The sequence below is a fragment of the Labrus bergylta genome, chromosome 2 (assembly GCF_963930695.1).
Source record: "Labrus bergylta chromosome 2, fLabBer1.1, whole genome shotgun sequence".
NCBI classification, from domain to species: Eukaryota; Metazoa; Chordata; class Actinopteri; order Labriformes; family Labridae; genus Labrus; species Labrus bergylta.
In genome coordinates, this window is record NC_089196.1 from 11,295,921 (window position 1) to 11,320,058 (window position 24,138).

At 42.5% G+C, this 24,138-nt stretch overlaps 1 protein-coding gene across 1 annotated transcript in view; it reads left to right on the top strand.

The window, feature by feature from the left end:
* Positions 1–623: 623 nt before the first annotated feature.
* LOC110002880 (probable E3 ubiquitin-protein ligase HECTD4) overlaps positions 624–24,138 on the top strand; it is a 36,294-nt gene continuing 12,779 nt past the window's right edge. The window contains exons 1-52 of the mRNA XM_065964680.1: positions 624–1,624; positions 4,806–5,359; positions 7,013–7,102; positions 7,486–7,613; positions 8,320–8,428; positions 8,990–9,128; positions 9,453–9,623; positions 9,721–9,913; positions 10,008–10,169; positions 10,394–10,507; positions 10,629–10,769; positions 10,858–11,093; positions 11,181–11,323; positions 11,424–11,494; positions 11,590–11,695; positions 11,858–11,978; positions 12,086–12,214; positions 12,625–12,749; positions 13,677–13,830; positions 13,937–14,040; positions 14,210–14,408; positions 14,555–14,674; positions 14,762–14,866; positions 14,966–15,129; positions 15,306–15,551; positions 15,658–15,850; positions 16,380–16,484; positions 16,593–16,681; positions 16,765–16,937; positions 17,258–17,393; positions 17,494–17,638; positions 17,745–17,911; positions 18,043–18,189; positions 18,286–18,470; positions 18,655–18,808; positions 18,913–19,193; positions 19,343–19,529; positions 19,631–19,712; positions 19,827–20,029; positions 20,125–20,260; positions 20,376–20,558; positions 20,709–20,873; positions 20,966–21,135; positions 21,364–21,479; positions 21,583–21,686; positions 22,087–22,248; positions 22,343–22,491; positions 22,641–22,720; positions 22,979–23,142; positions 23,302–23,539; positions 23,628–23,764; positions 23,884–24,010. Of these exons, the coding sequence (XP_065820752.1) occupies positions 1,478–1,624; positions 4,806–5,359; positions 7,013–7,102; positions 7,486–7,613; positions 8,320–8,428; positions 8,990–9,128; positions 9,453–9,623; positions 9,721–9,913; positions 10,008–10,169; positions 10,394–10,507; positions 10,629–10,769; positions 10,858–11,093; positions 11,181–11,323; positions 11,424–11,494; positions 11,590–11,695; positions 11,858–11,978; positions 12,086–12,214; positions 12,625–12,749; positions 13,677–13,830; positions 13,937–14,040; positions 14,210–14,408; positions 14,555–14,674; positions 14,762–14,866; positions 14,966–15,129; positions 15,306–15,551; positions 15,658–15,850; positions 16,380–16,484; positions 16,593–16,681; positions 16,765–16,937; positions 17,258–17,393; positions 17,494–17,638; positions 17,745–17,911; positions 18,043–18,189; positions 18,286–18,470; positions 18,655–18,808; positions 18,913–19,193; positions 19,343–19,529; positions 19,631–19,712; positions 19,827–20,029; positions 20,125–20,260; positions 20,376–20,558; positions 20,709–20,873; positions 20,966–21,135; positions 21,364–21,479; positions 21,583–21,686; positions 22,087–22,248; positions 22,343–22,491; positions 22,641–22,720; positions 22,979–23,142; positions 23,302–23,539; positions 23,628–23,764; positions 23,884–24,010 (8,149 nt within the window). The 5' untranslated portion in view covers positions 624–1,477. The remainder of the gene's footprint in view (positions 1,625–4,805; positions 5,360–7,012; positions 7,103–7,485; positions 7,614–8,319; positions 8,429–8,989; positions 9,129–9,452; positions 9,624–9,720; positions 9,914–10,007; positions 10,170–10,393; positions 10,508–10,628; positions 10,770–10,857; positions 11,094–11,180; positions 11,324–11,423; positions 11,495–11,589; positions 11,696–11,857; positions 11,979–12,085; positions 12,215–12,624; positions 12,750–13,676; positions 13,831–13,936; positions 14,041–14,209; positions 14,409–14,554; positions 14,675–14,761; positions 14,867–14,965; positions 15,130–15,305; positions 15,552–15,657; positions 15,851–16,379; positions 16,485–16,592; positions 16,682–16,764; positions 16,938–17,257; positions 17,394–17,493; positions 17,639–17,744; positions 17,912–18,042; positions 18,190–18,285; positions 18,471–18,654; positions 18,809–18,912; positions 19,194–19,342; positions 19,530–19,630; positions 19,713–19,826; positions 20,030–20,124; positions 20,261–20,375; positions 20,559–20,708; positions 20,874–20,965; positions 21,136–21,363; positions 21,480–21,582; positions 21,687–22,086; positions 22,249–22,342; positions 22,492–22,640; positions 22,721–22,978; positions 23,143–23,301; positions 23,540–23,627; positions 23,765–23,883; positions 24,011–24,138) is intronic.

Below are 24,138 nucleotides of genomic sequence, written 5' to 3' on the forward strand. Positions count from 1 at the left end.
TGCACCTCAGCTGCCCTTTCATTTCATTAAATCCTGTTCTTACAATGTGTTGCATCAGTGTTTCTACTAGATGACAGTAGACTAGCAGATGTATATCTTCTGTTACAAGGTATGAGAAATGTCATTTGGCTATATCTGCAGAATGAAATAACTTCAAAGACCCAATCTAATTCCACAGCACAATAACAAGATTACTCTGATTAAATGCAACAAGACTCAGATTTCAGGAAATAGGAGTGACGACATTATGGAACATATATATATATATATATATTATGCCAAATAATAGCACACATCATTAAATACCACAACATAAAATAGCATGATTTATGTTTGTTTCAGTAACAGTATTTAATACTAGATTATGAGTCCGGTTGTTGAATCAAATAGGGGTTCTTCCTTTTTGAGGGGTGGACACAGGGGGGGGGGACCAAGCTCAGTGTTACAGGGGCACTGGCCCCTGTTGGCCCCTGCCTAGAACCGCCCATGGTTCATACAAGTCAAGTAAACTTTATTTATATAGCACAGAGAAAAACAACCAAGGTTGACCAAAATGTTTTATAGGGTGAAAAGGTGAAACCTTAAAAGAAGAATACATCATGTATAATATATAGGTCATATTAAAGGTTTCATCTCTGGGTTTTTTAATGGTTCTGGCTGTCTTTTATGATCTTAGTTAAATTGTATTTAATGACAACATCGACTTAAGTAGCCTAATTAAATGTCAAGGATGGCATAATTAAGTAAATACAGGTGATATGACTCCTAAACTTCTCCTAACATTGAAGTTTGTTGCAATACAGTAAAACGTAAGCATATTGTAATTTCCCTTTCTGACAATACCACCGGCATGTTTTGTTAACAGAAACTTAAATGAACTCGTGAATTCTTGACAGCTTTTATTCTGGGCCGCGGTGCATGCTGGGAGCAGCTCGTTGGCCTTGGAAACATGGCGTCGCACTGACAGCTGAGAGACTGTCATTATCTTCTCCAGCCACTGCTACACCGGCCGGGCCGCTCAGCGACGCTTTTGTCTGCGTGGACATTTTTTTTTAGAGCTGCTAAAGTAAAGCGTAACACAGCCTCGGCCTTCGTCCCGTTACGTGTTTGGTTTTAAGAGTGCGGCGCAGTAACGGTTTTAGTCCGGGTGTCACGCCCACTCTGCTCGGTAACGTTATAACGATACGGTGAGTTAGCTTCCAGACAGCTAGCAGCTACTGTTAGCACGGCACACGACCACCCCATGTTTTGTGAAGAGCACCTGCCACTACTGTCTGTTCGCTGTGCTCGGCTGTCTTTCGTTAGACTACACCTGAACAGCACCGTCTGCCCGGTTCCGCCACCACCGACAGATGAAAGTGGTAACCGGGGTTATGTTATTGTAGCTCGCTAGCTGGCTAGCTAGGGCGTTTCTGTCATTCTGTCACTGAATTTTTAATGTACGACCCCTTTGGCATCACTGTCGGAGGAGAGAGCGATGGGCTCCGGGGCTGTCGATTCGTCCCAGTGGCTTTCGGTAAAGGAGGAAACCATTTTCCTCCACGATGGACTTATTCGGGTCACAGATCTGGCCGAGCTGCCCAGTGAAATCGGAGTGTCGGAACAGGGGGACACGGAGCTAGAGGTGGGTCCATCTGTCTCTCACACACACACTCACACTCACACACTCACACACACACACACACAAAGGTTTATATGTGGCACCACACACCCACACGTCTCATAAGACTGTCTTTATGTTTATTTTCATGTAAAACTGTGTTTTCACTGTCAGCCGCCGCACAGCATCAGTGATAACGGGATCGCTCACGTTTGCAAGTTTCCAGCCCTTCATGTTATTGACCCGCTGTCAGAGGAGCCACAGTGATCAGGCTACTTCCGGTCTCTCCTTTCAAAATACAAGTACAGTAATACACGCTGAACGGGTTTTAAGCTCGTAAGTAGTGGTTAATACAAGGTTGTATGGTGACAACGTGTATCATATGATATCTTGTAATCAAAGTTGATTTGATTTTAGTTTGAAAATGACAAATGTTGCATATATGATGGTCGTGTGACATAAACAACGTTGTCCACTTACCTCAGTTGTTAACTTGTTCTAGCTTTAACCGTAGTGTCAATGCAGGTAGCTTCTCATATCGCAACAGTAAATTATTATTATTTATTTTTTGCAGTGTTGACGAGCAGACTTAGCTGCCTGTGTGTTTCAGTATAAACTGCAGTTGCACCCCACGATTTTAAGTGAATCATATAGAAACAGGGTAAAGTGTATCACTTGGAATAATCACAGAGTATGATTGTACTTATTGACAGAGCGTACTTATTGATAGAATAAATCAGCTTTGAGCTGTAATCAACCTGAACCCATGTGGTTTTCTAGTTCAATCAGGCTTTTGTTTTGAAGAGTGTGTCTTAAAACCGGATGTTTACGCGTTGTTGGATTGTGGAGACTTTACAGTGATGCAGATGGAAACTTCTACATAACAATGTTGAATCCTCTCTTTTTATGTAATAAAGCTAGAACAAGTTGAATGCATCCTGGTGTGGCGTAAATTTCCAGCAGAACTAATGTCAATGGTCGCAAATCCTTTGCTCACAATGCTAAGCACAAAGCACAATGTCTTTAATTGTTATGGAAGTTCAATTTACCAACTGTAAGTTTAAGTTGCCCTAAGGGGTGTCATCATTTTCAACTCAACATAGAGGATGTATGATGAGAGAAGTGGCATGTAAGCACAGTTCCACATACAGGGAGTGCAGTGAGATTGGTGTAAGGCCCTTCTGCTCATCAACAGACACTGCCTGCTTGATTTGATTTTCACAATGTGCAGCAAAGTGCCTTCAACTGAACAAATTCAAAGCTGATTAATTTACTGTAACATGACCTTTTTGTGTCCTAACCTATTGACCAAGATTTAAGCTGGTGCTGTAAATAAGTAAGTTATTAATATTTCATAATCAGTACCAGTGTTAGTTCCATTATAAGCAGGTCATTACATTGTTAGCTCTAGTAGTATTAGTGTTGGACACATAACAGCTGCACAGGGCTCCTTTACTATTCAGCCATCAGCCAGATGTCATTTACTTTGGCTGATATAAGTACATATGTTCAAATAGCAGCTCCGACAGCTGACAGACCACTGTATAATTCATGAATGTGAATGGGCCTGTTTGAATGAAACCCCTCACTCTTTGTTTTTTCATCAAGTTAACAACAGACATGCATTAACCTGGCTTCTGAACTTCTGGTTTATGTTTATGCTGTTGTCAATGAGAGGTAAATGTGTGGACACGCAGGCAAAGGGCGAATAATACAGAAGCTGTCGCTGACTATACAACTGCTAATTTATTAGGGATTTAAGGGTTCTGTTGTATCGAACAGTAGTCCTATTTTTGTTTTAAATAATACCCTTTGAATATCATACCATTGCCCGTCATGGTAATCTGCAACCAGGCATATATAGTAGTTGTAACACTGGACCAAGACAGGTATGTTTTATGTATATCTCACACATTCTGGGTCTGTACTGTTGGATATAAAAAGTATGATTACACTATCTCTAGGATAATTTCCCAAAGGTTCCTTGTATGATTTCACCTAATCAAAAATGGTTACATATATGTGCAAGACTGAATAGGTGGAAAAGTTAAACAAAGCTTTTTGAAATTAGGTGGTGCATTAAATTAAGGAAAAGTCTTGTACAATTGAAGGTAGTATTAGCCGGATAATCTGCACCTTTGCATATTAGTGAGGCAAAGCTTAAATAGAAACAGAGAATCATATTTTTTTGGCGACAAGCCTCTACATATTTAAAGTAGTAGCTCATACCAAAACACAAGTCTGCTTAACCTCGATTGCACTGTGATTCTCTACATTTCTTGTCTTTTCTAAGTCCGGCTTTAAGGCTGACCGTGTCATTAAGTGCTGTTTTCGTAGGTGTTGCGATGCTGACTATTTTTATCCACTTGCATCAGTGTTTTGTAGAGAAGGAAGGTGGAGAAAGGCCCAGCATCCAGACAAGGAGTTTTACTGTAACATTAGTAGCATTTCTGAAATTGAATCAATACAGATTGTGCCTGCTAAATGGTATAATGTTTTTTTTCTGGTCCATGATTCGTGGGCCACAGAGTGTAATCAATATCTGAAATGCTGCCTAAGTGCACATGAAGCACATTGTTTCACGTTGTGATAGTCTATCCCAAATGTGCCTTCTGTCTATGACCACTGCTTCATAGCCCAAGCAAATGAACAGTGGTTTATTCTGTGGAAGTGATTCATAGTTATGCTGTGGATAAGTTAGAACAATAAAATACAGCCATACTACATTTTTGATTCATTTTATAACAAACTAAAAATAACCCTAGAGTTGGACTGAAATGCTGGCTACATACTGTATAAGCTTGTATTGTAGTATATCTTGTCTACAAGTTATTTTCAACTCTGCTGAAGGTGATCCACTTTAACAAAGGTTTCTATCATTTTGCTGTGCAGAGAGATAACAGTATGATAATGCCACATTGTATACCCAGTTAAAGCAAACACAGATGCTTTTCACAGCCTCAAATTCAAATCCATGAGAGTCAAATTTGAATTCTACACTGCTGTCCACTTTACTTATTTTTGAGTGAATATCTCTGATGTGGAAAATTGTATTTGTGTAGCCAGACCAAAAACAGAAATAGTTTGTGTCATCTGCCATTTCTAAAAAAAACCCTGTTTCCTTAAGATCACAGACTAATTGAATCAACTTTGACTGTTGTTAATGTAACTTCAGTGTTGTTCCTCTTCCTTGCATGTCCTACAGATCCTAACATTTGAGACGAAGAACCCGGTGGAGCTTGCTGAGCGTCTCCGTGCCGTATGTGGGAATCAAAGCAATGCATATGCACGCCTGCTGGAGTACCGTCTCAATGCTCTGCGTGGCCTGTGGGGAGCGCAGCGGCAGCTGGCCTTGGAGGAGCAGCAGGAGCGAGAGGGGACTGGTGGGGCTGATGAAGAGACCTTAGCCTTGCTCAAAAGACAAGGTCTGCTCCAACAACCCGAGCAGGCGCCGTTTACCTCCCGTGTCGGTCTGCTGCTGGTATTCCCCCTCTTGCAGTCCCAGACTCGAAGTGACCCAGCTCTCTGCGGTGTCACAGCAGAGGTACTCCTCGCCTGCCTCCGGGACTGCCAGCCGCTCAGCCTTAGCAAAGAGCCTGCCGACTGCCTGAATGGCCTAGAGGGGCTGCTCTGCTCCTGGCTGGAAGATGGAGCCCAGGAGTCAGGACAACAGCAAGGGAAAACTCAGATGCAAATTCTCCACACACACAGACAGAGAGAAAACGCTGCTGCTGCGCTGGTGGCACTCGCATGTGCCAGGTGAGGCCATACAGTGCTCCTTGATATCCCACCTTTCTAAGAATCCCTCAGTTGGGTTTTGTAGATAACTTTTAACCAACAGTGTTAAGTGAAAGTCTATTAAAGTAGCCACAGGATTCTGTTAGAGGGAAAACAAACCTTGTTGAAAAGTATGCACAGTAAAAATAAGCATGATAAAAAAAGTATCTTAGTTAAAGCACTATAGAGTTACTTCATTAGTCACTCGTTTCTACTAAGCAGGTCAGTTATTTCTAGAAGCCAAAGCTAAAATAAGCCAATACCAATGATAAGTTTCTCTCTTCTCACATGCTTCATGGTTATACTACCAGAACCATTGCTCAAACTCATTGTAGCAGTCTTGCCTCCATGTTTGCACTATTAGATTAAGAGAATAGAGATAGTTTGATTAAGACATTAAGACAGTTTGTATATTTCCTTTAATAGGTGGGCAAAAACAGACTTTGTGCTCTCTGACAGCTTGGTGTCAAGGCAGTGCTTTGATGTTCTGACTAAAAACAGCTCATAACTGGTGCTTGTTGTTGTGTGAAAATTAGTCTGTTAGCATTATCTACTAGAGCTGTTTGAAAGTGATACTTGTACTGGAACAAAATATATAATTTTCCGGCCTCCTGCTGCAACTTTAACCATTATTCTAAAGTCTGTGAAATACATTGGGCAGGAGCAGCGGTCCATCGCTCAGTGAGTTATTTAGATAATAGAAAGGGGTGGGACATATTATTATATTATTTTTATAACCATTAAATTCCATTAGCTTGGAGCATAATGTGCTTGTTGGATTTTTTAAATTTATTTTTGCACTTGTGTCTGAACTCTGGCTTCTGCTGCTGACAACAGATCTTGACTTGTCAAAACCAGAACTCTCCTCTCTTTGTTCAGCCTCTGTTGAGGCTGAGAGCTCTTTGTTGTGGGGAACCATCCAGCCCTGGTGCCTTTTTACAGATAGTGGGAGCTAATTAAAGAGCTATGTGCTATACCCCCCCCCCCCCCCCCCCCAACACTGAATGAGCTTGGTTAGTAAAATCACTGTGTGAGAGGGGTAAGCCAGCAAAAAGACTGCACAGCCATGCAATGATATCAGCTGTTGATAAAATGTTGAAGTTGTGTGTGTAAGACAAAGAGACACCAACAGAGGAACTCTTTTGTAAGGAGGTCAGCTGTGAAAGATATATCTGCACCATATAAATCAATTTTAAAAATTCTACACAGTTTAAGATGTCTTCTGAAGCTGCAGTTACAGAGCTAGTTTTCTTTGCATCAGAAAATGCCAGAATAGCAATTCAATAGACCCTTAGCATAGGACTTCTTCTGAGTAGTGAATTACTTGAGTGCTCTCAGTTGATAGTTCAGTCTTGGATGAAGCGAAGCAGTAAATAAACACTACACAAACTTAAGTAGGTTGCTCATGACACCCTGCAGAGAGAGACAGTGTTAAATAATCTCTCTGCTGCATTCTAATGGAAAATATTCTTTCATTCAGATTCAACATTTTGATTCCCAGCAGATTACATCGGGTCCTTTCCATAATTCAAGCCAAGATTTATTCCACTTGCAGTTCCAGAGCTGCTTAACAATGAGATTTAACTTGTGTTTCGTGCTGAGGCCTCCTGATTAATCTGCTGAACTATTTTCCAGGGGATCTCTGAAGACCTTCATCCACACTGTTCACCTGCTGCAGAAACAGACCGATCTGGGCCAGCTCCCTGTGTCAGATGTCCTTTACAGGTGAGGGCAGTACTTTAGTTTATCTGAATGAGTCACTATGTTTACATGCAGTTAGAAAAAAGTTGTCACTAAAACTGAACTTTTAAAATGTAAAATGTTAGTGTGACTGAAATCGTACTAAATCGAATTCCTTGAACTCTGATATACAATGCTGTCTTTCATGTATACACTTCAATTAGACCCAAACTGGTCTATGCGTCCTGTGCAATAGTAACTAGCTGAAAGGGGGTATCTCACCACATTCCATAACTGAGTCGGACATACTTCCAACAATGAATCGATTATCCTTATCAAGCTATAATTGTAGATCGAGTTAACTGGGTATGTTAATGTACTGAGTGACTTTCCTGATGTGTAATGACTCTGTATTTTTCCTGCTTCAGACTTTTGGTCCTTGAAGGAGGCCCCGGCTCTCCATCCTGCCTCCTGGGGGGCAAACACAGTGTATCCTGGGGTTTTGAGGACATGCTGCCTACCCCTGATAATTCTGCCGGAGGAGCAGAGAATAAAGGTGGAAAAAAAACTCAAACCTTTGTGTTATCAGCCCCCTTATTTGTTAACCGACAAATATGAATAAATGCTCACAGTAGATGCAGTTCTTCTGTGTGGTTCTGATGAATTATGTCATGTACACATTCAGTTTTTTGTCTTGCAGGTTGTAGAGAGGACAGTGCTTGTCATATTCCTCATCATAATACTGCCCCGCTTTCTGATTTATTTATTCCCCTTAGATTATTTATAATGCCTTTTGTCTGAACTGCTTGAAGTGTGTGAAAAACGGAGGGAGGAAAGTGCATTGCCTGCTAAAAGGCTTCTCTGTCCTACTTTTACTGTATACGGATGTACAGTGAAGAGATTAAGGACAATGTTTTAACTAAGGAGAAGAGCTTTAACTGTGAGAGGTTCAGGGATAAAGCAGAGGAGGGGAGAGTGATTTACACCCCCCAGCAATAAATAAGCTGACCTTGTGGTGACGGGATCAGTGCATTATATCCATGAAGCATGTTTTCCTGTATACTCATTCTTTGAGGCATCAAAATCCTGGTAATGAAACATTAGACAAAGCAAACAGATGCATTAACCTTGTTTATCATCCCAATTCTCAGCCACTTCTCGGTTCTCCTGTTGACACAGCTATTTATATTAATTTGAATAAACTTCACCTTGCTGTCATTAAGCTTATGTTGAACTCTTTTTTTTGTGCCTGTGACTTGCAGACACTGACCTGGGGCGCTGTCTCGCCACAGACGGGCTCTATCTGTATACCACCAACTCCTCTGGGAGAGGACTCAGCAAGCTGGGCTCTGGTTTACATGGGACACTGAGGTAATGTGACACTCCTTCCCGCCTGCCTTGTCTTTATCCGCAGCATTCAGAGACTAGCAAGAGAGATAGACAGAAAAAGAGAGGGGAAACACTAAAAATAGCCCTCATCGGGTGCCCAATCCAGGGCAATATTGGCACTCGTAACTTCCTGGACATTTTCTTACTGATATCTGCAGAACAGTTGAATCCTCACTAACCACTTTTGATTGATTCGGTTCATTTTTAAAACAGCCCAAAGGCTGTGTATTTAGTGTCTTTAGTGCTCACCAACATTTTTGATGTAGAGGACATCTTACTTTCACAGCGTGTTTTAGAGTTCAAATGACTCTGAACCTGAAAAACAAGAATATCTGTGAGAAATGGAACTCAGTAATAACAACACTATGATCATTTAAAAAAGAAAGTACATGAGATGTGATATGAATCAAGGAGCCATACAGCGCCGCAACAAATCCAGATGCTTTCTAACTAGGCCCATCTTCAAGCATTAAAATGAATTTTCAAAGAGTACAAAAACAAAATACAGAAATAGCTGCCCTATGTTTGATTCTGTTTGTGCAGGGGTTTTGTGTACTGTCGAAATGAAGAGTTGGAGCCTGGCTGGGTGGTGTACAGCAGCGGTCGCCTCCTCCACCGACCCTCCTCTTTTGATGCCAAGCCTCATCAGCTGTGCCAGGTCATTGACCCCTTCACCCTCCAGGTACTGTAAATACTTACTCCACTATTTAAAAAACATGTGTTAAATCATTCAATACGAGTCTCATATAAATGGCCACTTCATTGTGTAAAACTGAAATGATTCTGTCATACAAATAAGGCATGTAGGCTCACACTGGTGCAGGATTTCTCACTATTCAGGATACAGTAAAGCTAAAATACAGATACAAGAGATGAAAGGGCAGGGTGGCAGATTGCAATAAATATTCTTATTTTAATTTTACTGAGACAGAATATATATCAAATCTTTATTAGTCTTATTGTGGCCTTTCCATTGCCAATGCTTATTGAATTTTTCTGTTTTAAGGTGTGCCAGATTGTGCCCATGCCAGCCCACCACTTCCCTGTGGGCAGCAGCATGACCACGCTGCACCTCTGCTCAGATGGAACCTACCTGTACTGGGTCTGGTCTCCTGCAAGTCTCAATGAGAAGACGCAGAAAGGCCACTCTGTCTTCATGGATGTCTTTCACTTGTCTGTGAGTACTACAGCCCCTGTCATGGTTTCTGCTGGATTAAGTTTGTTCATGTCTGTTTCATCTTTGATGTTTTCTCTTCTTCCTGTCCATGGTGCAGACACAGACAGGGTTGTGCGTTGCAGACATCTTGCAGGAGAGGGTTATTCTTACTCGCAAGGAAGGCGAGTCTTCAAAGTGCTTGAATGAGCTTCTCTTGAGTAGAATGTCACGCTTCCGGGCCTCCCATTCTGCCACATTGGCTGCTCTAACAGGCTCCGCAATCACCAACACTGTCAAAGAGGAGCAGTCTGGTAATTTATAACCTCTTATATGATTCAGTTTACAGCTTATGCGGATCATGTGGTTATAAAGATATTTCCTGGTGACACTTTTCTGTTTTTATAGCTGTCAACACAAGCTGTGGACTCCCTCTAAAGACCCTGAGAAGGACCCCTATGTATGTTTGTGGAACCTATCTGGTGATGCTGGTCTCACCTCCTGGGGTATCTGGGAGTTCTGCCACACGCTCCCTGTTTGGAGGTACCAGCAGCCTGTCCTCTCTCAAAAGTAAGATGACTCAAGTACCTTTTGTAAATGTTACTTGTTTCATTGTCACTACCTCTGAAGTCATAGAAAGAGATTAATGATAGTAAAGAAACTCTGCAAATGCATTTTGTAAATAGATAATCATTGAAAAGTTTGAGAAAAATAGGAAAACTCAGTGCTTTGACACTCTACATTGAAGTCAGTGATGATTTTAATTGCTAAATCGAACTTTCCTCTTCGGTCAGTATTAGCCTCCAGCCTCGTTTTCAACCTGGCTGATGGTCAGTTCAGCAGCCGCGCAGACCTCATTGATGCTCCAGGCAGTTCTCTTGGCAGGGGAGCCCAGGTGGCTGGGCTAGGTGAGGTCAACTTCATTTATATTCCACCATCATGCATTGTTGAATTCACCAAGGAAAGCCACAAAACACAATGCCATAGTTTTTCAAGTGCAATGTATTTCTTTTATATCTGGCTTTGCAGGAGCTTGTTATGATGCACTGAACAACTTGATATGGACGTGCTCCAGTGATTACATAGACCAGTGGTGCAATCCTGGGAATCAAGCCTTTCATCATGTGTGCCATAGGCTCGGTGTCAGCCATGTCATAAAGGAACCCAAAGGTAAATAAAAGTTGCACTGAAACCAACAGACTCTTCTTACGAGGTCAGAACAGAAATATGAGCTTCTGCAAAACTTGTCTTTTCACAGAGGAAACTGTGGCTACTGGTGAAGTGATCAACCAGCTACTTCATCATGTAGGTGCTATGTGTATCCACCAGCTTAACCTGCTGGCGGCCAGCAGCAACAGCCTGCCCCTGGGGGCACTATTTGGTAAACAACACCCAATTGAGACCCGTCACTTCAGCAGCATTTGTGACATCATGGAGAAGGCCATGGTCAATGGAGATACCTGCATCATCCGTTGCATCTTGGTGGTGTTCCAGGTCAGTTGGAGGTCCAGCTGGGAACAGTTGTACATGAATTACGCCGGCCATTTTCTGTTTATTTAACCTTTTTTTTTTCGCCCTCAGGTGGTTTTTAGGTTTTTTAATCCTCAGTCGGAGCAGAATCGGGAGAGTGTGCGTCGTGCAGGCCTGCTCCTGTGGCAGCTGCTAATGGCTCCAGTAGATCAGATAGGAGCCGAGATTCAGAGAGAGGTGTGCCTGGCCATCAGGTAAGTCATATATCACTCAGAAATAACAGTTAAAATGGTATTATGTTTCATCATGATAATATTTCAATTGGTCTTATCTGTTTACATTTTCTCTCTGTAGCTCAGGACTGAACACTTTGTATCAGGGGGAGGCTGAACTCAGCAAACTGCTGAAACTAGTTTTAACTGAAGGTGGTTATTAAAAAACATTCAAATGAACAGAATTGTCTTTAACTGATTTGATGTGAATCTTTCTAATAATCTCGGCATGTGCTTGTGACACTAAGGTGAAAGGAATAGCGGCCTGTCACAACTTCGAGATGTTATCCTCACCAATTTGTCAGACCAGCTGCAGAAGAATAGATTTGGGAGTGAGGAGGATGACCACTACAGGTAAGTCCTCGAATGTAACTATAGGGTGCGATTTCTCCCCCCCCCCCCCCCCCCATTGCATTCAAAAAACAGAACAGAATAATAACATGTCTTTGTTTGAAAACAAAGTTGGCTTCCTGTCACTGTAGCCTCTTTCAAAGTAAAGAAATCTGTCTCTTACAGATTGAGTGATGAGTTGCTGCATTGTATCCTCAAGACGGTAGTCCGGGAATCCTGCCTCCTTATTACCAAATGTCAGACTGTTGCCCGAGATGACTTCCAGAAGCTGCTCTCCACTGTGCCAGTATGAATATCAGCTCAGCAGAATGAAATGCCATCTGTGCTGCCTCAGATCACATGTTTTTTTAGGTTAAACTCGTACAAACTTGATGTGGTTTCCCCCCTCTTTAGGTGGTCTCACCTAGTTTGCGCTACCTCATGGCTGTTCAGAACCACCTCCTCAGTAACACCATCCTAATCCGTCCGGATGATAGCGATGACAGCGACAGCTCCCTACAAGGGGAAACAATGAAGGTACAGGTAAACATCCCCTTTAATACCCCTACCTCTGTGCACAGTGAGTCTGTTCATATGTTCCGTCATCAGGGACCAAACAGGGCTACGGGAGTTAATGTTGTTTAATGGCATGCATAGTAAAGTTTGCTTATTTAAGTTGAAAGTCCTATTTTGTAATTTTTTTAAGTGCTATAAAACTTAAAAATGTGTTGTATCATTAAAATGGTAACTGATAAAAGGATGAGAAAATAAAAGTCTCATTTATGAACAAACAACTACGACTGTGCTAATGTATGGAGTATTTTTAAAATCTCTGGGCATAAACATGAGGTAATCATGTGTAAGCTTTCCACATTGCATGACAGAGGATGGATCATTGAACATCTGGGAAGCAGTAGTTACGTAAGTGTGGGCCTTTCTGTGTGTGTCCTCAGGAGCTGCAAAGCAGTATATTGTCCCTGGCAACCAAGATTCTGGTGGGATGTGATGAAGTGCTGGAGACCCTGCAGCAGGTGACCACAGCCCTCATTAACAGCGACATCTCAGACAGAGAAACAAGGTAAACTTTTAACCTTATCTCTTCAAAAAGTACATTTTGATTTTGACATTAGGAAAACAACACTTTAGTCAACTTGGCAGGTGCAACTGGACACCTTTTGATATCCATAATAACCCAATTACCGTATTTTCCGCACTATAAGGCGCACCGGATTATAAGGCGCACCTTCAATGAATGGCCTATTTTAGAACTGTTTTCATATATAGGGCGCACCGGATTATAAGGCGCATAGAATAGAACGTGTTTACAACTGAACAAGGCTGGGAGATATTGTGAATATATAAATATAAATACGTATAAAACGTAGTTTTATGCGTAGTGCATTCACAATAACTCAACGTTGTTCAAACGTTAATGTGCACATTCACAATATCTCCCAGCCTTGTTCAGTTGTAAACACGTAAAAGAAACACAGTCTGATACCGCTAATTCAAACGTTAGTGCATAACTCAACATTGTTCAGTTACGTATAACACGTAAAGCTCACTTTTTCAGTTCATTCCCCGTCCACGAATCCCTCGAATTCTTCTTCTTCAGTGTCCGAATTGAACAGTTGGGCGAGTACGGCATCCAACATGCCCGGCTCCCTCTCGTCATTATCCGAGTCAGTGTCGCTGAGCGCCGTGTACAACCAGTATGGATCAACCAATTAACCAATTGATCCATATATAAGGCGCTCCGGATTATAAGGCGCACTGTCGTTTTTTGAGAAAATTAAAGGCTTTTAAGTGCGCCTTATAGTGCGGAAAATACGGTAAATTATTTTCACATTAGCAGACTTTAAGGTCAGTCTTTATTACCAAAAAGCTAAAGTGTAACTGACAAATATAAAACTAAACAGTATGTTTTCTTGTTTGACTCTACTACTCTTTTTCTCCATGAAATAAGATTTTTGCTACACCTCTTGCTTTCACTTTCCTTGTTTAGGTTGAAAGGCTTGGAACAAGTAACCAAGGCTACAATGCTCGGGCACCTGCTGCCAGTGTTGCTCACCTCTCTGATGCACCCAAACCTGCAGACACTCACTCTTGCTGATGCCCTTATGCCTCAGTTAGTGCAGCTGGTGCTCTACACCAGTCAGGTAAGTTTCTCGCCAGTCCAAAGAGACATTTTTGCATTAAATCATTTTATTTTTCCTTGAATACAAAAAGTACTCATCATAGAATAATGTTTTCTTCCCTCCCCAGACTGCTCTGTTACTAAAGACTCAGACTCCTCTCTTCAATGAAGAGCCTCAACTTATGAGTGGCTCTTTAGGGCAGGGGGCGAAGGCATGTGCTGCTGATGACAGGTGAGATTTCTGAAGCTCCTCCATAAAAATCTTAGAAAAAGGGATGTACAAATGTATAGGATTTATTTTCTGCATAATTTAACAATCTGATTATAGAATTAAGTTCCAGCTGCTTTATTGTATGCTCAGTCTTCTCAAACCAGTAATTTGTTCTTATTTTTGATATCAGAATTCTTGACGAACGTGAGGAGCCCGGTTTCTTGACTGGACTGAAGATCCCTGCCCCATGGGCTGCTGGGAAGACTGTAGAGACGGTGCACCCTGTGAGGGACAATTACAAGTTCAAGGAGACCGTACACATCCCTGGGGCACGTTGCCTGTACCTTCGATTTGACTCTCGCTGCTCCTCACAGTATGACTATGACAAGGTAATAGAAGTTCAAAAGACGTGAAACTTTAGGCACAAAGGCCTTCATTTCATCCATTTCTCTTACATGCATCATGTCAAGTGTCTCAAGCATAACAAAGCTCTGTTTGGAGATATATTACACAGATGTGTTCTCTGATATTTTAGTTGGTCATCTATGCTGGTCCCAACACCAACAGTCGTAAAGTGACAGAGTATGGAGGGAACACTCTGGGTTATGGGAGTCGCTCTGTGTTAGGGACAGGATGGCCGAAAGACCTTGTCAAGGTAAAATAAACGTGTACGCATAACACAGTGAACACAAAGTGCACACACTATTGAAAAGCTGACCATGAATTATGTGTCCTGTTTTAGGTTGAGGGCGATACTGTAACGTTTTCCTTTGAGATGAGGAGTGGGCGTGAACACAACACTCCTGACAAAGCCATGTGGGGGTTCTCCTGCACTGTCAGAGCTCAGGTGAAACAACCTCAGCATCTATGGTCACGACTTTGAAATCAGAATGACAGTGTAGAGCGACAACTTATTCTAAAAATGCTCTATGCTTTTGTTTTTAAGGAGTCCTCAGAAGATGTTTCTGGAGGCCTCCCCTTCCTTGCAGACCTTGCACTGGGTCTGTCAGTGCTCGCCTGCTCAATGCTCCGTATTTTATACAACGGGCCAGAGGTGACCAGAGAGGAGGAAGCCTGCCATGATTTGCTCTGCTCAAAGCTGCTGCAGAGGTGACACAGCTAAATGAAAACAAAATGTCTCCTTGTCATATTGATTTTGCATGTGATAAATATAGAGCAATGTAAGAATTGGTACATCCTCCTCAGTGGAGTGTAGTTGTATGCAGAAAACTGCTGACATGCAGGAATTTCAGACTGATTGCATGTTTGTTTTGTTTATTCCTCAGGTGTCAGTGGCAGGTAGAAGCAAACGGTGCTATCTCACCTGCCCTCACGCCCAGCCCTTCACCTCTGCCTCTCACGATTGAGGAGGACCGGGAGTTCACCTATCCCTCCGATGTGCTCATCCCACCTCCAGGCCTCATGCCAGGTACCTACTTTGACTTGCCTCGTATCCGCCTCCCCCCAGGCATCATGGGAAGGCTACGAGAGGTGTCTGGAAGAGCGCGACCACAATTCCGACCTAGCATCAAGTAAGTCGTGGTTGTTTTTTTCATTACTGGATTATGTAGTCGATATTAATGTAGCAATGAACAGCCTTAGATAACGTTTTTATACCCCACTATTTGTATCTGTCAGGGAGGTGATCAGACCAGATGTCATGGAGGAGGTAATAGTATCCTGTGTGATTAAACATCTCAGCCTGGTTGATGCCCTTCAGTCACTTGTAAACTACCAGTACCGGGAGGATCACGCTGAGGAGTATGACCTAGTCTGTAAGATCATGGCAGAGACGTTTAAGAAGATTAACGCTATGGAGCGTCAACTGCAGGTGGGCTACAAAGAAAGGATTTCAAAGGACAATATAAAAATATTTTCAATTCATGTTTCCTTGCTGTATGTCAACGATGCATAGTTCACACCATGCATTTTTCTCAGTTTTTAAAATTAGGACATTCAAGACACATTTACTTTTATAGTTTTGATAAGTACATAATTTTTGCTACAAAGGATTGGAATGTTGTTAAACATGTTTGCTTGATGTTATGGTAAATAGCTGTGATAATTTTCTGCCAAGAATTTGACATACTTGGCATACTCTACTCTTACTCTACTTCTTAGTCAACTTGATAAAATGACAGAAATGTGAGAGAAATGTATGTTAGTAGCAGTGTATTATAATAAATGCTCGAATTATACACATCATGTTTAATTCACAGAATAAGTTACCTGTTGAAATAAGGTTTAGACCGACCAAAAGATCCGTGTTTAGCTCAAAAAAGTAAATTAGACGACCAAACCGAACAGAAACATAAGTGTGACTCTTACCCTTAGTATAATTCTCTCCTCTTCTCTTTCAGAGTGTCGCAGAATTGGAACAGAAGTGGCAGAATGAGGTGGAGGAGGCCCATCAGGGGAAGCTGGAGAACAACACTCCTTTCTTTCACGATTACCACTTCTTTGAGGTTATTTGCTTCCCACACACAACTCTCAACATTTACCCCAGACATTATAACATTTCCACTAACATTTGCTTTGATACTCACAATGTTACGGGGATATTTTTGTTCCAGAACAAAATAAAGGAGCTGGAACTACTTTGCTCCCTGAAGGAGGTCCCACTCGACTTCACTGATTTGGAAAATGTCGTACTAGCATTGAGGCAAGTAATTAAAAGTTAACCCAGCGCTTTGAACAGATGTCATGGGTCAGTTCATGCAATAACACTTCGATTTGAACCAACAGGGAAAAATTCTTTCAGGAGGTGAACACCATGCACCTTCGAAATATCATCTCACTGGCCAAAACTAAAGCATTGGTAAAGAGTCTGATGAACCGCACAGAGCTGCTGCTGCATGTTACTATCGCTCCACATTGCAGAAGCCTAACCACCACACCTGCAGGAACACCAGGTCCAGGTGCACATTTTTTTTCTTGTTCTTCTTATGTTAATTGTTATTACTTAGTTAAATCTTGTTGGGTTGCAGAGTAAGTAATTTGTTCATATACACACATTCTTAACCCTAATGTTGAAATAGTCATTTTAATGTCTATGGGTGAAGGTCTGTAACTTTTCCAGGTAGTTACACAGTAGTATCACAATCTTGTTTTTGATCATTATTTTAATTCCTTTTAAATTTGGTTTGTCAGTATATAAGTAATCAGTTTGTGCGATATGGTAGGTAGGTATTTTTGTTACACAGACATCATTTCACTTTGTTTTCCTTTTTTTTACCAGCCTCCAAGTCTGTGTCAGATGCTAAGACAGTGATCCCCATGGTGAAGCAGCCAGTGTTTCTGCGCAGCATGTCTGCACCCTCTGATTTGGAGATGATTGCTAACCAGGACTTAGAGTTTACACACGCACCTCAGAGGTATGTAAATAATTTCTTCACGTTTATTCGTTGATAGATTTTAAATTCTTAAATCATATAAGTCAATTTGTGCTAATGCATGCCGTTGTTTGACCTGTAGGAGGCGACACCACCCTACTAGTCATCGCAGCAGCTCGTTTACCCTTCTGCAGTCTTTGGCCATAGAGGACAGCCGTGACAAACCAACATACAGCGTGCTGCTGGGACAGCTCTTTGCCTTTATTGGGACTACACCTGACCAGGCTGTGAGTCCTCCTTTTTTTGCCGACCTCTTTGTTGTCATAGCTGTATGAAAATCAGTAGGTGATTCCTGGTCTGATATTGTGATCTTAACACTGGTAATGTCTGTAGGTGTCAAGCAGCAGTTTCCTGTCTGCTGCGCAGACACGATGGAGACGTGGCAGCACACGGAAGCAGGCACTTGTTCATATGAGGGAGTTGCTCACTGCTGCTGTCAGAGTTGGTGGAGTCACACATCTGGTGGGTCCTGTAACGATGGTGCTGCAAGGTGGTCCAAGGTAAGACAAGGAGGCTCTAAACACCAGTGAATATCCCATTTTAAATAATGCAATATACATCATATACCTGGCACAATAAAACAATGATTGATTGTCTGTTATTTTCCGTTGTTTGTGTGCCATTTGTGCAGGATTGAAGAGCTGACCTGTGGAGGAATGGTAGAGCAGGTGCAGGAAGCCTTTGGGGAGACCATGACGTCTGTAGTGTCACTATGTGCTCGCTACCCTATCGCCTGTGCCAACAGTATTGGCTTGCTTTGCACAATCCCCTACACCAGGCAAGAGATTAAATCTAATATTATCCCTCTTTTTAGCTGTCCTCTATAACTATGCCCTCAGCTTTCTTATCTCTTTTGATATGATTACTGTTATAGGAGTGAAGAGCAGTGCCTCGTCCGGAGCGGTCTGGTGCAGCTCATGGACAGTCTGTGTAGTTTAAGCGGTCAGAGGGAATGCAGCTCCAACGAGAAGCAGACCAAAAAGCAGAAGGTCGCGACCATGGCCTGGGCTGCTTTCCAGGTGCTGGCTAACCGCTGCATCGAGTGGGAGAAGGTTGAGGGTAGGTTACGCTCTGTGCCTTTACTATAATCATATGTGAATAAACTGTCAAGCTCACTGTCATTGTGTCCAAATACAAAGGGAAAGGCAGATAAGAAGAACTTGATGTAAAGTACGCATTCCAATCTAATACTGGGTTGTAATAATTTATAGATTGGAAAAAATATTTTAATTTCTCTGTACAGGTGGGTCTACAGATGCAGTTCACTCTGGTCTGGCACGACAGGTTTCCAGCCTGCTGACCAATCACCTGGCCAGAGCAACAGAGTGCTGTGGGAATCAGGCAGCTGGAAATGATGCATTACAGGATGTTCTCAGTCTGCTCAATGACCTTTCCAGGTAACAATTTCTGTCAAATGTGAATACGAGGTATTTTTTTTTTACATCATATATGTATACAAATATGTTTTCTTGTATTTATGCAATGTTTATTTTATCTTTAGGAGCCACATAGGAAAGGCTATCCTGAGCCAGCCAGCTTGTGTTTCAAAGCTCTTGTCTCTGCTACTCGACCAGAGACCTTCTCCAAAGTTGGTACTCATCATCCTGCAGCTTTGCCGAGCCGCTCTGCCTCTCATGAGTGTGGAGGACTGTGGTAATGTGGCCCTGCCCTCGTGGAGTTACTCTATTAACACACTAGATGCCGAGCAACAGGATGCTAATGACCCTGCCTCACGGATTGCTGCCTTGCTTCTTGCCAAGCTGGCAGACTATGTTGTACCAGGTAGGTTTTGTACACCTATGAATGCAAGTGTATTTTTATTAAAATTTAAAAACCACATACTGTCTTCTTAAGTACTTAAGGTAACTACATTGTAATGAATGTATTTGTTTGGCTTATTCTTAATATTAACAATGATACCGCTTCACTAGGCTGTCAGACCCTGCTCTCCCCCAGCTCCTCTGAGCCAGACACTAGTCTGTCCCGTGCAAGCTCAAAAGGAGCTCTGAAGTCAGAAGATGTTGGGGAGGAGGGGGAGGCAGTTGATGGCAAGTTATCAATCTTCATCCACAAGAGGGAGGACCAGTCATCTCACGAGGTTCTACAACCACTTCTCAGGTAAGGTTGTCCCCTGATATAGTTGTGGGTTTTTTCAACAACATCAAGCTTTGTCCAGGTTTCTGTGACACAAGTGTTTCTCCATGCACTCCAAATTGCAGCAGCTCAGAGGGACGTCCGTTTCGGCTTGGCACTGGAGCAAACATGGAAAAGGTGGTAAAGATGGACAGAGACATGACAAAGGTGAGACTTTTGGTGAAAACGAACACATGTACCTTGAGGGAAAATTAAACAATACCTTAAAACATCATTCTACATCGTATCATCCTTAACTCTGCTGTTTAAAACCCTCCCCAGAGTGGCAACTGTGAGGTCATCACAGAAGAGGCATCTGCTGCCCTGAGGAAGGCCAACAAGTGGGCTCAGTCTGGTCTGATCGTGAGTGTTGGTCCACCTGTGGAGGCTCTAGCTCAGGAGACTGCAGGAGGCATCACCACTGGTGATAAGAAGAAAACTGCTCAAACTGCTGTTTGTAGGGACAGGAATGCTGAGTTGGCCAGGCAAGTAATCAAATTGAGTACCTTGGTTTAATAACTACATTTGTACCATCCTTCTTTCCCGTGAAAATTAGTTGAACTTAATTTGTCTTGAGCAGATCGGACCCTGTCAGGCCTTTTATCAGTGGCCATGTTGCCAACAGCATGGCTGCTGAGGTTATTGCGCTGCTACATAGCTTACTCACTGCCCCGGAGTCCAACACCGCTCAGATCTGGACCAGCACTGCAGAAAAAGTAAGGGAACATTTTGTGTCTGACTTCATCAGAATGTTTGTTTTTATGTATGGTAACTGATAACCTGTGATGTTTGTGTTAAACCTAATTCTGTGTCCTTTTTTAAATTTTTTAGGTTCTCTCTCGAGCTCTGATGTTTATCCCTCAGCTGGGTAAATATGCTGAGAGTATTCTGGAGAATGGAAGCAGCAGTGGCAGGAAACTGGCTAAGCTGCAGGCCATCGGCAGACAAGCTGTTGCTGCGCTCTGTGCTCTTGGGGGCTTCAAAGAAACTATTAAGATTGGCTCTGAGGTCCAGGTTGGTAAAGGGAGATGAATCAGGAACAAATACCATGCATTTATACTTATTAGTTCTGTGAGGCATTTAAACATTTCATAAAGTTTTCTCTTCAAAGGTTAAGAAAATGTGAAATGTTGGGCTTATATCCTATCATTTATTTGCCTACAGGTGGTGGGTAAAGGAGTGCTGGGCAGTGTTGGCATAGTTATGTCTATCAATGAACAGGAAGGCATTGCTACTGTCAAGTTCCCTTCCTGTGAGTACAGAAGAGCTTGCAAAGCTTCAGACATCCTGACAGTACCAATATCACGACTCTGCACACCCAGATCTGAGGTATAACTTAAACATCAAAAATGTCACAGACCTCATTTGTATGTGAAATATCAGCTTCTATCTCACATATCGCTCTGTTCCACTCTATGCAGGCTCTCCCTCTCTATAAGCTCTCAATCACAGAGAAGGTGGTACAAGCAGTGCAATCCATGCTTCTGCCACAGGAGGGCAGTCTCTCCATTCACACCTCTCTGCCAGCTACAGGAGATGGCTCCAGCCCAGTTATGGCTGCAGTGCGTCTGCTGGCTGAAATCAGAACCAGGTACTTTCATGTAAACCATCGCTTCTGAAACGATCAGCCTTGGCTTTAGCCTCTTCCGCGTTTTCATCAGTTTTCATGTATTTTCACTGAAAGTCAAATGTGTTCTAAGTCCTTCTGTATTCAAAATAAGAGAGTCTCAAACCCTTTGTGCTTCTTAGGAGAGTTGTTTTGGAACTCTGACAGCAAAATAGAGATGCACCAAAATCACAGTCCTTTTTGGTTTTTCAGGGCGTGTCTGGTGATGGCACAGCTTCTGGAGGACAGCTCCTTCTGTGAGGAGTTCATCCAGCAGTGTCCAGCTGCTGTTGAGGTGCTCAACCTGGTTGCCCAAGAATGCAGCCCTGGTGAGCATACACGTTGGCATGTGAAATGATTTGAGCACCCAAAATCGTAATCATATTTACTCGTTTATTTTAACTTTTCACAAAGTTCTCTCATCATGTTTAGGGGAGCGCCTCGGCATGGTTGAAGCTCAATGTGAAAGAGTGAGAATGCTGTACAGGGACTGCGCTCGGCCTCCTCCTCCACCTCTGCAGACAGACAGGCGCCAGGTAGGAGCACCAATGTATATAGTATGGGTCATTTTTATGACATTTTCTTGCTTTTAGTACTTGTTTTCATAATACCTTTAGAGAGATACCCTTTCTGTAACACATATGAACTCCACACAGCTGGAAAAACCCAGGTATCATGGATATACAAAAAGTGATTACTGAGCCTCTCCCTAATCAAAGAGAGCCAAGCTTCAGTCTCAGAAAAATGTTGAGGGAAAACCACAAAAATCTGAACACGTTTGATCGCCAGAGAGCTAAAGGATCGATGATTGCAGTACAAATTAAATATATTGCTACAAGCGTCAACTTAATGCACTCTTCAAAGACATTTCGACAAATTAAACAGTCTTTTTTGTGCCCACTTCTCATGATTCATTCAATGTGTTTTTCTTATCAGCCCAAAGAGATCACTTGGTGTCCATCCAGAGTGTTCCCTCCAGTCCGTGCCTGCATGTTCTCATCCCGCCTGACCTCCGTCACCTTCTTGGCCGATCCCAGTGCTGGAGGAGGGCTGCCCAGAGGCACCTTCATTTATGCAACCTGTCCTGTACCTATTCAGGTTGGCACATCCAGTCAACACAACCCTGAATTATCATCTGCTTTTTCAGTTTGTTTGAACTTGTGTTAGTAGATAAACCTCTTTGTCCCTGCAGGCCCCATCTTTTTACTGGGAGATAGAAATTGTCTCCTATGGAGACTCAGAGGAGGACAGTGGCCCAATTGTGTCCTTTGGTTTTGCCACAGAGGCAGAGAAGAGAGACGGAGCGTGGACCAACCCTGTCGGCACATGTCTGTTTCATAAGTATGTTCACCTGCATATTATCTCTGAGACTTCATTCTTTTCTCGCCTGCTCTGTCTCTAACATGAGTGCTGACTGCTATCCTTCTCTTTCATGTTGTTCCATTTCTGTGTGTCTGTCTCCTGTCTGTCTGTTTGTCTGTGTGTGTCAGTAATGGTAGGGCAGTGCATTATAATGGCTCCAGTCTGCTGCAGTGGAAGAGTGTCAGGCTGGATGTGGCTCTACTTCCTGGTGAGACAGGAGACAAAATGTTTTCCTTATACACAATCTATCGTCTCTTGTTTGATTCAGTCAACTTAGAAATCCATAAAGTAATGTATGTTATGGATTTTTTTCCTAACTCCTTAACTTGCTGCTCTTTCAAAAAAATCTATTTTGCCAGCCCATCTTGCTTTCTTAACTCAAGCTATAGCAGCATGTTTTAACCTATTTTCACCTGGTAGCAGTAAGCCTTTCTGAGAAATTGACTTAATGTGTAAATGGACACAGGTGACGTGGCTGGAATAGGCTGGGAGCGTTCTGAAGGCACTCCTCCACCCCCTGGTCAGGCCCCTAAAGGCAGGGTCTACTTTACCTACTGCGGCCAGCGGCTCAGCCCCATCCTTGAGGATGTAGCCGGCGGAATGTGGCCCCTGGTGCACATTCAAAAAAAGGTGAGTTTCTGTTAGAATTCACCTTGAAACATGCTTTACTTGAAATGTTTAAAGCTACAGTTTAGTTTTTTACTGATATTAAATATCTAAAATACTGTGTCTATTAAGAATGTTGTAATGTTTTACATTTTTCAATATGTTTTCCTTCTACCTTTGTAGAACTCAAAGATCCGTGCCAACTTTGGAAGCCGGCCATTTGCATACGCAGAAGGCCAAGCACACAGAAATGCAGCTGACCTGTGTGTAGACCTTGCAGAGGAAATAAGTGCAAATTTTGAAGCACTGCCTTTCGCTATGGCCTCAGACAGTGACAATGACGCAGGCACAAGTGTTACCTCTGACTCTGGCTCCCATGGACCGCCTTGTCGGATTGCAGCTGTCGCAGTCCCACAACAACGTAGGTTTATCCCCTTTTACAGTACACTGATACATTGTGTTGATTACATTCACTAATGCTGAATTTTCTGTTTGCCCTTTGGGTACAGAGTACAACTGTGACCTGTCGTGCCATTATAAAGTTGAGCTGAGCTATGAGAACTTGGTCACCTCTGGGCCTGACCCACATCCTCCTCCTATCGCAGATGATGAGAGTGATGATGAGGATGATGATGATGTCCCAAGGGTGAGTTGAGCCTCCATTTCTCCAAACTTCTCATCATCTGATTAGAATTTACAAATAAAGGTTTGGTTTCTATGCCTTTATTGTATGTATTTTCTGTGTGTGTATGTGTCTGACCTCAGGAGGACCATTATGCCTTGCTGGTTAAGGCCTGGGAGACCAAAGTGTTCCCAACCATTCGAAGGCGTTTCCGCAATGAGGCTGAGAGAAAATCTGGCCTAGACCAAATAAAAGGAGCTCTGCAGCTAGGTAATAAATAAAATAATAACAGCTTAATGTATCTTCAGTCCAGTGTAACAAATAACCAAAAAAATATATATAGTCAAAATTTTATTTAATCAAGGCAAGGTTGGTAAATAGTCAATAAAGCTGAGTAG